A 14,401-nucleotide genomic window follows, 5' to 3' on the forward strand; every position below is an offset into this window, starting at 1 on the left:
GAGTATATGTGGCTATATTTTGTAAGTGTATTGGGAAATTTATGTAAGTTGTTTTTACTATGCAGGCTGGATAAATAAATAAAAGTCACGTTATACTGTCGAAATTTTATTGAAATTGGTGGGTTGGTCACTACAGTGACGGGTTTTCGTGGACTGCCTATTAGAAGGGCACGGTAAACTCGGTTATGTAGTTACTCAGGTTGTAGAGGCGAGGAGGGTAACTCCTGGGGTAGCATTAGAGCTCACTTCACGTCGAACCCCCACGTGAATGTGTAACTCGACCAACGCCAAGCAACAGCTTGTTTTAAAAATAAAAATGTGTTTCACATGTAAATGTTATAACAACCTTGGCGGACTCGGTTAGATGCCTCGGCCAAGGTATCCCCGAGGATTAGTTTTGGCTTGAGCCTTGTTTTTAATAAAAGACATAAGCCTTAACAACTGTTTTGGTAAATTACAAATATTTTATGGTTTAAGAAACAAATTGAAGACATTATGAAATGGTTCGTAATTTGTTGTTTAAACTTGCCTCCATTTTACTCGCCTTTAGATATTTATGATAATGTCTGTTTACTCATTGGGATTACAAAATCTCACCCACCTCCTTTCCAAACATTTCAGGCCTGTGGTAGCTTGTAGATACCCTATTTTGTCGAGGATTCCAGTTGACATCTCTACCACACAGACAGTAGGTTTCTAGCACCAACACTGGGTGCATTTTGGGCCACTTGTCATTGTAACCATTATTGTACATTATAACTTTGTAAATTTTTGTATGTATGAATTTATTTTACTTACACGTTACAAAAGATTTCTTACACATGTTTCTATAAATATTGTTTTATATAAAAATGCTATATTTTAATCAATATTTTGAATAGTGATATTTGTCTATAAATCCTTTAAAAAAAATTTCTTTGGATTTATTTGAGCCGGAAACGACTGGTAATTGTTTTTAATGAAATGTTTAAAAACGATTGCTCACAGGAAAGAAAAGAAACTGATATGTAAGCCTTGCGGGGTTTCGGTTGGCATTTCGGGTAATGAGTGTCAATTGGGACGTCGCGATGGTTGTCATGGGCCCGAGAGAGATTCCGAGTCGTGACACTATTGGTCCTCGGATGCAATTTCCTTGCCTTTATCGGAGGACTCACCACCTTGACATAGTACAAAATCAAGAAACTTACTACATTAGTACTAAATCGAAATTAAACTAATTTAGACTACTAATGCATAATATGGAATGCAAAATGCACGGGTAACCATCTAAACCCGGTATTGGCCTAATTCATCTTATCACCTGATTAATTGGCCAACACGTCCAATTTAGCTCCAAATTGCTCCATTTCTTTTCCAATACCTTAATTCACCAAACACAAGTCAAACAACCTAAAATTTGGCAAAACCATCTTCACTTTTCTTTTTAGAATTTTCTATCAATAATGGTGCATTAACACCGTGATTTTTCCTGCTACTTTTCCACACCATAATTCATCATTTTCTAACCAATTCTCTTAAAATAAAAAATCAAATTCATCCTCACTCAATACAAGGTAGGTTCAGCCGTTGATGGGTGATGGGGAAAATGAATTATTTTCTTGTTGTTTTGCTTCTGGACATGGCAAACTAACTAAATGTCACGACCCAAATTTCGGGCCATGACCGGCACATGGGCCCAATGGACGTAGTTCACTAAGCCCAAGCAAGCCTATTAATTTGACGTGTTCATCATTTCATCATAAACTGCTAAGTCACATTTCATAACTTAGAATCAAAATAATACTACACATTGCCATCTCATACTGGCATACTAAACAAGTGTATGTACATTTGTCTATAACATGTATCTTAACAATTTACATTAGGTTCGTCTATACACAACAAAATAATACTTGACTTCTAGCGGAGGGATTCGGACGAATGTACAGCTACTGAATGCCGAGACACCTACCAAAAGATGTATATAAGTCTACAAGGACACCTCATCCTAGTTACCAATTGCCTCGTGATTTGAAAACATGAAGTTGAAAACAGTGAGTATAAACCCAATGAGTGAACAAGGAAGGGAACAAGCATACCATAAGGAATCTTTAACGAAATCATGATGCATTCTTTTTCAAAACAATGCAATTTGTTTCTGTTCTTATTAAAAACCCTTAATCAAGCCCTTAAATGATTAATCATTTGAAAATCATGAACCCATACATAACGAACCATTTGAAGAATGAAAGCTTTAATAATATGCAAGCAAGTCAAGTACGATAACGAATCTTCACTGTAGCGGAAAGGCATTTCACTGCAACTACGCTGCAGCGAAAATGAATTTTCATTGCAGCGATGTTGGGATTAAGTTATTAGCCGAACGAAGGTTTCTCAACTGGTCGAGGATTTCTCACTAAACCTCCTCATTTTAAACTTAACTCATTTAGTCCTTAATGTTGGAAGTCCATGCTCCGATATGGTAGCAAATAAGTGAAAAATAGGGCAGCAATTAGATAAGATAGGAGACAAAAATAGAAGGTTTTTCGCTGCAGTGAGATTCAAAATTGTGACCCAGAAACATAATGTTTCTAGCTACAGCGAGATTTAATCTCGCTGCAGCGAAATTGTAACCCAGAACCAGAAAGTTTCTTGCTGCAGCGAGAAGCTACTGTGTCATTCTCGTTGCAGCGAAAATGCATCCTCTCTGCGGCGAGTTTTCGACCAGCCTACCCCTCCAAAATCTGAGAGTTTCTCGCTACAGCGAGAATGATTTTCACTGCAACGAGAAACAGAGCACCAATGCAAAATTTACCTTTCTTCCAAAGGAAAAACCACTCTACTAAAATGTTCAAACCAACATGAAACACATAACAATTTCCCAAGGTTTAACATGTCAAGTTTCACATGCATTACAACCATAAACCATTATCCATTAATTTCCTATAACACACATATTTACATGTGTATATATGTATACGTATATACCCATCATCATCATACACACCATCCCATCATCATCATCACCAGCTCATGCGCACTCCCTACTCGCACATGGCTGGGTCATCAACGGGTTATGCGCACTCCCTACTCGCACATAACCGGGTCATCCCCGACTTATGCGCACTCCTTACTCGCACATAGCCGAGTCAATATAATTAAATAACATTATATCTAAACATATATGTATATCAACATAATGCAGCCACATAGAAATCCATGATAACCACATATCATAACATAAACCATTTCTCAAGAGCTTGTTCCCAAGGCATTCATGTTTGAGAAAAGTTATATAAAATCATTCAAACACTTTGTACAAAACAATCATATTCCCAAAATAATTTTGATAGGCAGTTCACTCACTGATTGATTGTAGAGCCTTTAGATGACTCCAATTCTCCTAATTGTCCAAATGAGATTATGGGGCTTCCTTAGAACCTAGGATCACATTGGCATAAGCAATAGGTCAATTCACGCACTACGAACCCTAAAAGCTATCTCTTAGCTAGCTTTCAATTGCCACATTAAATGGCTATCTATGTTCACTATCTTAATCACTAAAAAGTAATGAACATACTCAACAATAAAACAGCTCATACTCCCAATTACCAGCCATTATTCACAGCTAAAAACCAAGCTTAATTCATCACTTACCCTAGGGTTCCTTTGTAGTCAAATTCTCTTCCAATTGCTTCCAAATCAATGGGGTAATTCTCTCTTTCTCTCTCTAAAATGCCCAACTAGTGAGAGAAAGTATGGAAATAAACTTTACCAAGGGTTTTGAAGTGAGAGAGTGAAAGAATACTAGAGTTCTAGTCAAAAGGGCTCAAAAGTATGAAAACTAGAGCTAGACAGAGAATTTTGCAAGCTACATATCAAGCTTCCATGGAGGTTTTGAAGAAACGTGAAAGAGAAGAAGATGAAGAAGACAAGCTGTTGGAAAATGGGAGAAAAAGCTGTTGGAAGAAAGTATTTATAGGCCAATCTTATCCATTCCACTTAAAATTACCAAATTACCCCTCCACCAATTAACTTACTCTCCTCCAATCTTTTATGCAATCTTTTTGTTCTTTTGACATTGGGACAAGGTCCATAATGGTCTAAACATACTCGGGTTCATGAAAACATAAAATTTTAACTCGAGGTGAAAAATGACCATTTTGCCCCTACCGTGAAAATCGTCGAAATTTTGGTTTCCTTTTCGTTTTACCCCTAATTTCACCATCCATTTATGCCTTAGGCCTACTTAGACCATAATATTGTTTAAAAATCTTACTTTTATGGGCTTACTAAGAAAATGACGAAATTATCCCTGATCAAGGATATTGCGTATACTCCCCTTCACGAGTCTATAAAGGTCAAGGTCTCACACTAAAAACACTAACATAACTTGAAATCAAATCAATCCAACACCATTCTCTCTCCATACCCATTCGGCTAGCCATGAATTCACCATGAAAACATGAAATTTAACCATGAAAAATAAGGAGAAATGCTTAAGGAAAATAGATTTCAAGTTTAAATTGAGAAATCCTACCTTTTTCACTTGTTTTTCTTGATTTTCCACACTTTTTCTCTTGAAATTCTCCACCTAGGGTTCTTGTTCTTTCTTTTCTTCCTTTGTTCTTCTTTGGCCGGCCATATGAATGAGAAATGGGCTGATTTTGTGCTAATTTATAAGGAAAATAATGAATGGATGAGATTTTGACACGTCACCATTCCATTAGTCCATGTGTCATACTTAGCCATTAAGCAATCTCTCTCTACCACTTAAATTTTCTCAATTATCCATGATAATATTGGGTAAAATTCATGTACTGGACAAGTGTTGGGTAGTGTAAAATTACGATTTTGCCCATAGGGTGGCAAAATGACTATTTTACCCCTATACTCGAAAAAATGTTGGAATTAAAATTCTTTACTTCTCAAACTCAAATTATACTCCAAATGATTAATCTTAGTCAAAAATTTCATCCAACATTCCAATTTTTAACCTCAGGTGGCAAAATGACCATTTTGCCCCTAGATCATGAAAATTCCAATTTGACTCCAAATCGGTCCTCGAACTCCGAATCATCATTTTAAGTCATTCTGGAGTTTTAAAATTCTCAATTTCATCTTAAAATCTTTATTTAGACTAGTTCGAGGCTTAATTTAACTTAATTGTACTATTTGGTACAATACCGTCTTTTAATGATTTTCAAGGTACCCAAGTAAGCAAACATGCATTCTTATGTAAAATTGGCATAATAAACATATTGTAGAGTTGGGCTTGACATAAACTGCTTCCAATAAAAAAAATCGTTGAATCAACCAACATAGCCAAGAAAAAAAAAGCTAATCAAATTAATTTCTAAAGCTTCCTAATTTACTCTAATGAAAAGTAATATTTTTGATTGATACAAATAAATGATAAAAGATTAGCTACTTTTTTTTAGATTAGAAAGCAAATAATAAAAGATCTGAAAAGGCATATATATGTATCAAAACAGGATATCAATGGATGCAAATATGTGCAAAAGAAAAAAAAGATTAATTTCGAATCTTTAATTCTACACTCAATAACTCTTATTCAAAGCAACACCTTTTTTAATAAACAAGTACTAAAAATTGTCTTCCAAAATTTAAATGAAGTGAAAGTCCCATATTTCGCACCAAAAACAACCCAAAAGAGTAAAATTTTTCAGCACATCAACAAAAAAGCTAATTAAAGACCACGATCAAGATCAGCAAACAAATCAGTGAGGTCATACCGGTAGGACTGCATATGCGTTAGAAAGGTCAATCCCTCCCCTACGACACCCTAAACCGGGTAGAACTTCTAACAGGCCGCCAGCTTCGCTGTAACGTGGACCTAAAAAATAGGGTAAAAAATTTTAAATTAATGAATGTGAAAAATGAAACAATAGAGGAAAGGCAGTTCTAGGGTGAGCAAAGGGGTAGTGAAAATGGGTACAGAGAGGATTGAAGGGAGAGTGAACGAAAGAGGACATTCGGCATAATAGCAAGAATAGGTACAAAGAAAGAGAAGACACATCATTTTATCATCACACCTTCATTATAAAATTCACCACAATAATTCTAAACCCATAGAAAAAAAGATTCTGAAACAAAAATAAAAAATAAGCTACAGCAAATGAAGAAGCAAAACGAGCTACCCTTCACACTGATATCACAGCATCTGATCTCAAAACCCCCAAAAAATAGCACAAGAATGTTTAGTTAGCAGCCAAGGGCGAAAAGTTCCAGCAACAAGTTTGGAGGGTTCACGGTCAAGCTCGGCCTCCGGCTCTCTTTGGGATTTCTTCGCTTCGGGTTCTACTATCTATTAGAGCTTCTTTAGACCTCAATCCAAAGAAAAAGAGATGTGAACGGAGGCCGTAGAAAGCTCGACGGCAGATAGGGATGACGTCGAAGGAGAATCGATTTAGATCTAGGTTTTGCACAGAAGGAAGAAGGATTGATAAAGAAAATAACAAGAGGAAATGGGGAAATAGAGAGCCGGACATCTAATAAGCTTAAGTATAAAATTTCTTCTGTAAAAAGGACTAGGCCTTTAGCCCATGAATGGCCATTAGCTCAAGTCCAATGGTGTTGGGCTTAAATGCAATTAATTGAATAAGTTATTGGATCCTTTTTATATTTTTCAACCCATTTCATTTTCATTCATATCAATACAAATAAAAATAATTTTAATTTTATTAAAAATTAAATAAATTTTAATATATTTATATTAAACTTATTATGTAATGAATAATTAATAATAATAATAATAATATCTTTAGATATTCATAACATATTAGACATTAATTTACAATGTAACGTATTTATTATTATTACATTATGAACAAAATTAATATTATTTTATTATTTATTTATAATATAATATTTTTTAATTATTAACTAAATTTATCATTTTGTAAAATATTAATTACTTATTTATAATAAGCATAAGTAATTTTTAATCAAATTAAAACTCAACAATTTTATTACTTCATACCAAAGTCAAAATAACTTAATTTGGATTTTATAAATTACATATGAAAATAAAAACATGAAATAAGCCCAAAGCACCCAAAAAATCCAATTTAAAAATATTAGGGATCTAATATAATAACTCTCCTTCCTATAATACAATTAAAAGAACCTAAAACCATCTTTGATTTACAATCACCAATTTTCACTAATGCAACTAAAAGCCAACCATTAACAGTATATTACCAGAAGCTAACTATTTAAAGTATTTATAGCTACCATTTATAGCAACTTTCAATCTACAGTTTTCTGTCTATTACCAGAAGCTAACCATTTACAACCTACAGTCATTTAAAGTATTTCCTTATTGCCTCTCTCATATTCATTTATAAATTCTAGTGATCCACTTAACTTAAGACTTTTTCTAATTAAACCAAAGAGTCTTAATCAAGACTTTATTCAAGACAATTAAACTCAACTCGAATTTTGATATCTACACCCCTTATCCATCACTAATTACTAATCACTAATATGTTAATTTTATATAATATATATTTATATGTATTACTTTATTATTATTATATATATATTAAACTTAACCAACTTTAATTATAATTTTTTGAGATATCATATGAAAATTACAATTTTATAAAATAAAATTAGGATACTTTGAGTTTTGGAATTTTTAAAATTTTAAGTCCCCATAAAATTAAAATAAATAGCAGTTAAATATTAATTTTATTTTACAAAAAATAAAAATAAATAATCAATTTAAATCCAAAAAAAACTATATATTTCTTTCTATCTATCTCCGTACGAGCAGTGAGAGTGGGGAGAGACGAGGATAGGCATTTAAGAGGGCCCCGTGCAAAAGAAAACGTGGGCCCCACGTAAAGGGTGGCGCCATAGGCCGAGCCCGTATACGGACGCCAAAGAATAATCAAATCCCATTAATTAAAAAGCAGAGAAATTGTGGTTTTGTTTCCATTTATTACCTTGCTTTTGCACAAGGGGAAGGGATTCTTCTGGATTGAGAGAGATGAGGGAAATTATAAGCATCCACATAGGCCAAGCTGGGATTCAGGTTGGGAATTCTTGCTGGGAGCTCTATTGTCTAGAACATGAAATTCACCCTGATGGAATGATGCCCAGGTTTTGCTTTTCTTTCTTTCTTCTTCTTCTTCTTCTGTCATTTCCTTTTTAACTTGTTTCGGAATTTCTCAGTACTCGATTTTAACGGAAATTAATTAATTAAAATGTTATCCTAGAGAAGAGATCACCATGACAAAAATTTGCTACGCTTTTCAGTCCTGTAAAGGAATGGTAGTTGATGTTTTAGCTTGAAAGAAAGTGGGTATTCTTTTGCTAATTGTTCTTTTAAGTATTGCTATTGCTACTGTGTTAGTTGATCGGTGTAACTTTGGTGAATTGTTTTGATCCAATTATGCTTTGAAAAACCGCGTGTTGATGAACATTAATGGTGATTGCAGTGACACCTCTGTGGGTGTTGCACATGATGCTTTCAACACTTTCTTCAGCGAAACGGGTTCCGGAAAGCATGTGCCTAGAGCTATCTTTGTTGATCTGGAACCCACTGTTATTGATGAAGTTAGGACTGGTCCTTACCGTCAACTTTTCCACCCTGAGCAGCTTATTTCTGGCAAGGAAGATGCTGCTAATAATTTTGCTAGGGGCCACTACACAAGTAAGGAACATCGATTCTGCAATTTCTCAATGCTGTTGGTATTTTTGGCTTAGTCTGATTCCGCTTTTGTTTTGCAGTTGGGAAGGAAATTGTAGATCTCTGCCTTGATCGGGTTAGGAAGTTAGCTGATAACTGCACTGGTTTGCAAGGCTTTTTGGTGTTTAATGCTGTTGGCGGTGGAACTGGCTCTGGTTTGGGCTCTTTGTTGTTAGAGCGCTTGTCAGTAGATTATGGAAAGAAGTCAAAGCTTGGGTTCACCATCTATCCTTCACCTCAGGTACTTGCATGTTCTGATGCTGGTAACGCATGGATATCTCCAGAGTCCAGACACCACAGAGGGCAGAAAAACCTGTGGAAATTACATTTCTGTTTGCTATGTCTACCCTTTATGTTTAGCTTTTGAAATATTTTTGTGGTATTATGTATGCTTTCTAAAATATGGAAACTTTTATTTGAGCATGATTATTTATTTTAAAATATTATATAAAAATATTGACTTGATAGTGTAGGACTTACCTTTTGATATTTCTTTGTTAAACTCACAGGTCTCAACTGCTGTTGTGGAACCTTACAATAGCGTTTTGTCCACTCATTCCCTTCTTGAGCACACAGATGTCGCTGTGCTATTGGACAATGAAGCAATTTATGACATATGCCGGAGATCTCTCGATATCGAGAGGCCAACTTACACCAATTTGAACCGACTGATATCTCAAATCATATCATCCTTGACAACTTCTTTAAGATTTGATGGAGCCATTAATGTGGACATTACAGAGTTCCAAACCAATCTTGTTCCATATCCCCGTATCCATTTCATGCTCTCTTCATATGCACCTGTCATCTCAGCTGAGAAAGCCTTCCATGAACAATTATCAGTTCCTGAGATCACAAATGCTGTGTTTGAGCCCGCAAGCATGATGGCAAAGTGTGATCCTAGGCATGGGAAGTACATGGCATGCTGCCTGATGTATCGAGGAGATGTTGTCCCCAAGGATGTTAATGCTGCTGTCAGTACTATCAAAACCAAGAGAACTGTGCAGTTTGTTGACTGGTAAGAGAAATTTGGTATTGAAGGATGGAAAGCTCTGCATCACTAGTTCTCCATTGATACTAGTCCACCCAATCAGCCACTGTAGTTGTCATTTCCTCTACGTAGCAAAGAAAGTTTGTCAATTCCCAAACAGTAGAATGTGCCTCATGAATGCTTTAGGAACAGCATCTTGGCACCGGAATTTTGTTTTGTGAAGTTTGACTCATGCAACCTGATATGTGCCTCATGCCTCACCAACAAAATACTAGGTTATCTAGATTTATTTTTAGGAGGTTATCGAATGCTAAGGGGTTGATGTGGGCATATCTATTACTTACAGTAATGCAACCTGAGGTTGTCCTTGTGTTCAATGTTCCCTTTTGTCTGAAAAGCTTTTTTATTGGGTTGTGCAGGTGCCCGACTGGCTTCAAATGCGGTATTAACTATCAGCCCCCAACTGTTGTACCTGGGGGAGATCTTGCTAAGGTGCAGCGAGCTGTTTGCATGATCAGCAACAATACAGCAGTGGCTGAAGTGTTCTCACGCATTGACCACAAGTTTGATCTCATGTATGCAAAGAGAGCTTTTGTGCATTGGTATGTTGGTGAGGGCATGGAAGAAGGTGAATTCTCAGAAGCCCGTGAGGATCTGGCAGCTCTTGAGAAAGATTATGAAGAAGTTGGTGCCGAAGGTGTGGAAGATGAAGAGGAAGGTGAAGACTATTGATGTACTTACGCAAAAAAATTTTACTTTGAAGATGGTTCAGTGTATGACGGTTTGCCCACCCCTTTCCCCTTTGTCCTATCCTTCTGTCTTCTTGTTTAGCGCTGTCATCTTATGGGTGCTGGACGATTGTCAAAGTGTCCGTATAATCTCCTAAAGCCATTGTATGCCATCTCAATTAAGTAATGTGTACTGTTGCGTTGCATGCCGTTTTCTTCAGAAATGTGTTTTTGTACTGGGTGAATATTGGAAATATTTTTTACATTTATATATGAAAGATGCTTTCTAGGCACATAACAGCCTTATAATCTTGCCAAAAAAAAAAAAAACGTACTAGCAGTATAATGGCCGCATGTTATTGGGTATTTTGCATAGGATTAATATATCGAACTTGAGGGTGATAGATGTTTAATGTAGTCGTTTGGGAAATGTTCAAGCACTGAATTCTTTACAGATTCCATGAAATTGCTAAATTTACTTGGGAGAGGGGAAAATTGTAGAAATTACGGTCTTTTATGCCGCAGTATTTCTATCTTCTTTCACCGTGCATAATGAGAGGGTAAGGAAAAGTTGCTTCGCAAGCTTTGCTCTACTGTCGGTTATAAAAATGGAATATTCTTGGATTAATGCTCGTGTGCTTGGTCCCTTCCTTTGAAGGAATGCAGATAATAGAGAAAAATGCTCAGTTTAGGGCTCACTAAACTCAGCAGTACGTTTCCACCGTGCAAACTCAAGTCTACATATTTCTCGGGTGAAAAACATATTGATTGATAAATAACGCTTATATTGTTATCTTTTACCATCTCACTCTAATTGCAGGAAGATTTTCAACATTTATCTGCATTGGGTGTTGCCTTAGTATAAGACTAGGATTTGTCAAGAATTTGCCTCACGAAAATGAACCGAAGCAACATGGCGCAGAGTACTTGTTGAGGTAGAAATGACCAGTAAATTATTATGCAAAACCAACCTTTGGCTTCAATAAACCAAAAGTTAGAACTCAAGGCAGTGATCGTTTGCTGCAAACTTCTGCCAAACAATGCTACAGATCCAAACGAATACATGGCATCTCAACGAGTTTGACCTGAACTTGCCTCGAGCCTCCACTTGTCTGATTTGTGATAGATTTGGTTCTGTAGATCTCACCCATGCATACTGTATTCCTCCTATCCCAGGGAGTTTTAGGATCGGTTACATGTATAGTAATCATGTGCAACTTCATTGATGATAGTAAATAACAAGAAAGTATTGAAAGATTTCCTCTAACTCATGAGGCTCATTGAAAGAGAAATAGGGATGGAGTGAGGCTTAAAAGTTTGCTTTTCTCAAAATGCTTGAAAGAGTTAATTTAGTAATGCTTCCCAAACTTCTAAGTTTTGGATGGATTTGCATAAGAATGTACAAAGGTCAATATGGAAATATATAATCATGGAATGGAAAGTTCATTATGGTTAGGAATCAATCATGAACGAACCTAGCAAATATCTCTCCCCTTTGACAATTCAGTCTAGGAAATATTGATACTCGGAGATTTACCAGCATTTATTCTGGACTTAAAGAGTAAGAGAAACAAGATTTGCGGAGCACAACTGAAATAAGTAGTAATTTGCATCCAAAAGTGAAAAATTGTTGTTCCTGCCTCACCTAATAGAATTTCCTCCTAGCGACACTCGAAACAGACAATCTCAATTTTTCTCATCAGTTAGCAACATAGCTGCCGCCTGCCGAAGTCTTCTAGCTGCCTTCATGTGCTTCAAATTCCATGGTAGAAAGGGAGAATCAGCTTGGGCAGAACAACTGGCTATGTGTGGGAAGATCCCAGAGAGCATCACCAAGGTCAAACGCATTCTCGAGGTACTCATCAACTCCATTCATTGCATATAGAGATGCTGCTATCTGTCTTTCTACCTTCAAGCGTTCGAATTCCAGTGGCTCTGGATCAATTGCATTAGACAGAGGACCAAGAGTTTGTGGCAACTGCACTTCCTGTTGGTTTAAAGGAATCTGATCAAACGCAGTTGAGATTGGCCAGGACTGACCAAACTGCGACGTGGCTGGTTCAAGTTCCCCAATGCGATAGCTCATATCTGGCCTGTATGCACCATCAAAGATCTGGGTGTCTTGTTTCATGGAATTGCATACTAGAAAGCTATCATTGCCACTGTTGGATAGAAAACTGTCATTACTACTAGCATTACTGCTACTGCTGCTATTACTACTAATTATAGTGTTTGCTTTAATCTTGGTTTTCTTCGAGTTGATTGCAGAAGTTCCTTGCCTTAAACTCTTTTTGTGATTGAGGAGGTTTCTAATCTTCGAAGACAGATGAGAGTTGCTAGGAACAGGAGTTGCGAAATTGGTTCGTGTATTCGAACCCCGGAGAAGACATGCAGCTTCATCATAAGCTCTGGCAGCTTCTTCCGCTGTTTCAAACGTCCCCAGCCACATTCTTATCTTCTGTGTTGTGTCTTTGATCTCTGCTACCCACTTGCCCGAAGGCCTCTGCCTTACCCCAACAAACTTGCTTCTGCTAATATTGTCTGCAATTCTCTCCTTGAACTTGCCATGTTTGTTGGATGAAACACCTTTCTGCTGCCTTTCAACTCGGTGTTCCATTGCAGATAGAGTGAAGAGAAGTTTGGGTGGAAGAAAAGGTAGAAGGGGTCTGGTTTATATAAGGGGAAGGGTTAGGAAAGGGATTCAAGTTTGAAGTTGATATAAGGTAGTGGGCAGGTTGTCGCATTTTCTTGTCAGCCTGTCAGCTAGAATTTGTTCCACATTTTAGTGTGACTGATTTCTCAATGTTGAGTTGACTAAATCATTTGATTATCTGGATATATTAGGCCAGGGACATGCAAGCCATTTCCTCCAGATGAGAAAAACCAAGAAAGAAGAGAAAGATTACACTCATATAGAGGCAGGAGTCAATGCTTTGGAGATTTTTGTGATAAGATAATGATATGGGGTAGGCCTGAGTAGTTGCCCTGTCCTCAGCTCTCCATTTCATTTGGTCAACGAGGAAAGGAGCGAGATTCGTGAAGGCACGAAGGCATGACACTTGGAGAAGTTCGACTCAAAGTTGTTTAAGAAAACAAAAGAAAATTAAAGATTGGAGCGTTGGACGCTTCCAAAAAGAAGAGCAAAAGCGAGTAGAAAAGTGAATGGAATCTCATGCTGCACGCTGCCTTGGCTTGGAATCTCTCTTCCATTTTTACCTTCAAAGCACCTTCTCTCTTATATACTTATGCTGTCCCAAACCATTCATTATTTCCTAAAAGATTTCATGCTCCTTTTACTAATATTTAACATTTAGGACCATCACGGTTATATTATACAGCAAAGTTCAATTGTTTGTTTTAAGTAAAGCTTAAAAGAAATTTAGTTTGGTTCTACTTGATAACCATAAAATAACTGGTTGAAGGAGAATATTTTTGTATAAAATATTTAATAAAAAATTTAATATTTTTTATTATTTAGATAAATTATCAAAAACATTATTTTTAAAAACAAATGGTAGATGAGACCTTTATCAAACGTACGCCCTTTTACGTTGATTAATACAATTTTTTCCGTTCATCCGTAAAACATATTATGTAAAGCCCGACCTTATAAAATACTATTCATGACGTACATGTGATGATAGCATGATTGTATGCTAGGAGAGTCCCGAAAAATTTACAAAAGTCGGTATTATACCTAAAGGTACAACAAAGTTGATTTAATCATCGAACTAGATCAAATAGGAATTTTAAGGTGAGATTAAGATCGTCATAGTCCAAGGATGACTCAAAATGGTAATTCGGAGTTTGAGGATCAATTTGGAGTCAAATCGAAATTTTCACTATCTAGGGACAAAATGGTCATTTGCCACTTGGGGACAAAATGAGAATTTTAGAAAAGATTTTTTTGACCCCATTTGACTTATTGGAGTATAATTTGACTTATTGGAGTATGATTTGAGGTTTATAAGTGAAAAATTTTAA

At 36.2% G+C, this 14,401-nt stretch overlaps 2 protein-coding genes and 1 long non-coding RNA gene across 5 annotated transcripts; 1 reads left to right on the forward strand and 2 right to left on the reverse strand.

Annotated features, from left to right (window-relative positions):
- Positions 1,126–6,463, reverse strand: LOC108663186. 3 transcript variants are annotated; one of them, XR_001929198.1, is made up of 3 exons: positions 6,141–6,463; positions 5,736–5,836; positions 1,126–1,157 (listed from the first exon to the last, which is right to left on the reverse strand). It is a non-coding gene; the product is annotated as an uncharacterized LOC108663186 (long non-coding RNA). The 3 variants fall into 3 exon arrangements; XR_001929199.1 differs by lacking the exon at positions 1,126–1,157 and adding an exon at positions 4,634–4,651; XR_001929197.1 differs by lacking the exon at positions 1,126–1,157 and having other exon boundaries at positions 5,519–5,836.
- On the forward strand, positions 7,949–10,632 carry LOC18589573 (tubulin alpha-3 chain). Its single transcript, XM_007014604.2, has 5 exons — positions 7,949–8,109; positions 8,448–8,662; positions 8,740–8,939; positions 9,208–9,716; positions 10,109–10,632. Exons 1-5 carry the CDS (start codon positions 7,997–7,999, stop codon positions 10,419–10,421), a joined length of 1,350 nt encoding a protein of 449 aa, XP_007014666.1. The 5' UTR covers positions 7,949–7,996; the 3' UTR covers positions 10,422–10,632.
- On the reverse strand, positions 11,888–13,396 carry LOC18589574 (ethylene-responsive transcription factor RAP2-11). Its single transcript, XM_007014605.2, has one exon. The coding sequence runs from the start codon at positions 13,032–13,034 to the stop codon at positions 12,198–12,200; it is 837 nt and encodes a 278-aa protein (XP_007014667.2). The 5' UTR covers positions 13,035–13,396; the 3' UTR covers positions 11,888–12,197.

This window comes from Theobroma cacao, chromosome 9 (genome assembly GCF_000208745.1).
Source record: "Theobroma cacao cultivar B97-61/B2 chromosome 9, Criollo_cocoa_genome_V2, whole genome shotgun sequence".
Classification (NCBI taxonomy): domain Eukaryota; kingdom Viridiplantae; phylum Streptophyta; class Magnoliopsida; order Malvales; family Malvaceae; genus Theobroma; species Theobroma cacao.

Coding starts and splice junctions, on each gene's coding strand:
- LOC18589573 (XM_007014604.2), top strand. CDS start 7,997: ATGAGGGAAATTATAAGCATCCACATAGGCCAAGCTGGGATTCAGGTT. Junction 8,110..8,447: donor CCTGATGGAATGATGCCCAG/GTTTTGCTTTTC, acceptor TGGTGATTGCAG/TGACACCTCTGTGGGTGTTG. Junction 8,663..8,739: donor TGCTAGGGGCCACTACACAA/GTAAGGAACATC, acceptor TTTGTTTTGCAG/TTGGGAAGGAAATTGTAGAT.
- LOC18589574 (XM_007014605.2), bottom strand. CDS start 13,034: ATGGAACACCGAGTTGAAAGGCAGCAGAAAGGTGTTTCATCCAACAAA.